Source organism: Phalaenopsis equestris, unplaced genomic scaffold (assembly GCF_001263595.1).
Source record: "Phalaenopsis equestris unplaced genomic scaffold, ASM126359v1 Scaffold000002, whole genome shotgun sequence".
Lineage (NCBI taxonomy): Eukaryota > Viridiplantae > Streptophyta > Magnoliopsida > Asparagales > Orchidaceae > Phalaenopsis > Phalaenopsis equestris.
In genome coordinates, this window is record NW_018164444.1 from 50228849 (window position 1) to 50231581 (window position 2733).

Genomic DNA, 2733 nt, shown 5'->3' on the forward strand with positions numbered 1-2733 from the left:
TTAGTGTTGGATGGGAAGGGTCAGCCGTTGAGATAAAAGCTATCACGTGAATGTTACCACATAAAAGTTCTTCACGTTCTTTTGTTATTTGTTTGCCTAGTTTCATTGAATTTTCTTTCTTTTCGGTTCCTCACCCATTTGAATCATCTTAGTGATTAAAAAAAAAAGATTTATTTGGAATGATGATTATAAGACGACGATAAGACAAGTTAGTGATTCCAAAAGTTACAAAAAAGAACGAAAACATATGTACCTCACAATTATGGCTTATGAGTTTATACAAACACAAGTTTAATTAATATAATGTTCTAATATCTCTGTTAAATTATATTTCCAAATAGCTTTGTGTAATCAATAATTATATAATTAATTATTTAAGAATACCTATCTGTTAAATTATAACCCTTTAAGCTACCATAAGAAAAGATTTAATATATAATTTTTAATCAATTTTTCTATATTTATTATATATTCAATTTATAAGTCATTTTCAGCAAAACACATCATAATACATTATACATTTTGTATGAATGCTTGCAAATACATATGCCAAGCTCTAACTCAAATTACACATCAAAATATCAAACTAATAAACAAACCCTTAAAAGTCATTACAAATCAGTAAAAAAAGTGTACACATTGAGCAATGCGAAGGCAAGCACAAATAGAAAATAGGTCTTGAAATGGCCTTAACTACTGCTAAGTTTTACAACGATATTAAGATCACTGGGCTTAACATAATTGAACTGTTGTTATACTCACAACAACAATAATCATTGGAATAAGATGCCCAAAAATGACAACAGTTACATTATTTGTTGCCAATGCGAATATTTTGTAACAACTTGTAATCTCTCTAAAAGTAAGTGATGTATCATGTTACCTTCCTTCGTAACGTCATTAAAGACAAACTTCTTGATCTTAGATGCCTTCATTAATATCTCATCATCAACATCAAAACCTGCACAATCCGACACATTTAACACCTCCAACTCACTGCAACCATCCAATATCTCCATCAAACCTTCCTTGTCAATTATAGATCCATTTATGGCGAAAATTTTCAATCTTGGGATGCATCCGGCAATGGCTTTTGTTTCTGCATTATTAAATAATCCATATAAGCGAAGCCCTGCAAAGTTGGGGCAGTTTATGTTGATTTGTTCAATTGTTTCTATGAATGAAACTGGTTTCAATGAGATCTTTAGAGTTTCAAGCTCTTTCCATTTGCTTATCAGTTGAGGAAGTTGCTTCTCATCTTGGCGACGTACGCCTGGGAATTCAACCACTTTTAACTTGGGGCATCTGCATGCATAGATGAAAAGATTTACATATATGCTATCAGTTCATATGTATTTATAGGTTTAACACAAATTTTAATTTTAGCATACATGCCATATTATTGATGTATGAAAATATGCATGAAATATATTAATTACTAGTATTACTTTCTTAAAATGAAATACATGTTTTTATAGATAAATAAATTATTGTCAATGTAAATATCAAATTTGTTTAATTCTTAGATTCATGCGGTATTGACATGATATATATATATATTGATGCGTGCTAGAAAATTCATGGAGATAAAATAATGGATTATCGTCTTAGTGTTACATGAAAATGCAACACATACTCAGATGAAAGGAACAACCAGTTGAGACACTAGAAGTTTTTGTGGTAAATCTGTAAAGGGAAAAAACTAATGGGTCTGACCCAGTTGCAAAAAATTCACTATAAGTTGAGGATTAGAAAGACCCATTGTCCCACATGCAGGAAAGTGTTGCAAAATCTCTCAAATTACAACGTTAATGTGTGGATGAACCTGTTGTAAGGAACTGAGGGCGACCAAATAGCGAACGACAGTGACTGATAGGCGGTAGCGATAATGGTCGACAATGATCAACGGTGGATGGCAACGATTGACTGTGGATGACGACGTTCGGCAGTGATTAACGGTGGTAGGTGTAATGCTAGACTTCAGTTTTTTTTCAAAGCTTCAAGCACCTCTCGAAGCCTCAGAATATAATGTTAACGAATTATATGTTGTCAAATTCTTACCCGATTGAAGCAGAAATCAGAGCCTGCAGAATCGAATCACTGCAAACAGACGGGATCGACAGCTCCACTGCTGATCCATGGCTGCGCTCAATGCAGAGCTTCACCAAAGAAGAAAAACAGAACCTGCTCCCAACGCCATACTCTTGCTTGAATCTTCGTTCAAAATTACTTCCAGAACTGAAGTCCAGTTCAAGGAAGTTCAGCTTCTTCCAGCATCGAGGATCCAAAGAAGCTTCATGCCAGGATTTACAGACAAATGGAAGAGCAACTGTCAGCTCTTCCATTCCTAGATAACAGAATATACAGACCAAGCAGTCTGAAGCCAAATTCTCCCACTTCCTTTCTTCTTCCATGCTCTGTTTCTCTCTTTTCCTGTCTGCAATCAGTTCTTAATTCGATTATTTCGATAAATATTCGAACGCATGAAAAACAGAGAAAGAGATGAATTTCGATGGGTTTTATGCAAATAATATATTATAATAAGTGCAAGGAGGGTGGAAGACGAAGCTGAGGAAGCTTCATACCAGCTGTCATAATTAATTAATACGATTGTTGAATGGTTCCTTGGATTAATATTTAAGGCTCTTTTAGTTAATTACATGACTAATTAATGAAGTATCGAATGAAAATTTTGCTGGTTTAATATGAAAATAAATAGATTTTAATATTATC

The 2733-nt window shown here is 33.6% G+C and overlaps 1 protein-coding gene across 1 annotated transcript; it reads right to left on the reverse strand.

The window, feature by feature from the left end:
• Nucleotides 1–690: 690 nt before the first annotated feature.
• LOC110017873 (F-box/LRR-repeat protein At3g48880-like) lies at nt 691–2496 on the reverse strand. Its single transcript, XM_020715027.1, has 2 exons — nt 2062–2496; nt 691–1305 (listed from the first exon to the last, which is right to left on the reverse strand). Exons 1-2 carry the CDS (start codon nt 2412–2414, stop codon nt 807–809), a joined length of 852 nt encoding a protein of 283 aa, XP_020570686.1. The 5' UTR covers nt 2415–2496; the 3' UTR covers nt 691–806.
• Between the last annotated feature and the right edge of the window lie 237 nt (nt 2497–2733).

Bases quoted from the DNA above. Each gene is read 5' to 3' on its own strand.
- LOC110017873 (XM_020715027.1), bottom strand. From the start codon at position 2,414: ATGGAAGAAGAAAGGAAGTGGGAGAATTTGGCTTCAGACTGCTTGGTC. The intron at 1,306-2,061 runs GTAAGAATTTGA...CTATGCATGCAG, and splicing joins CTGATTTCTGCTTCAATCGG to ATGCCCCAAGTTAAAAGTGG.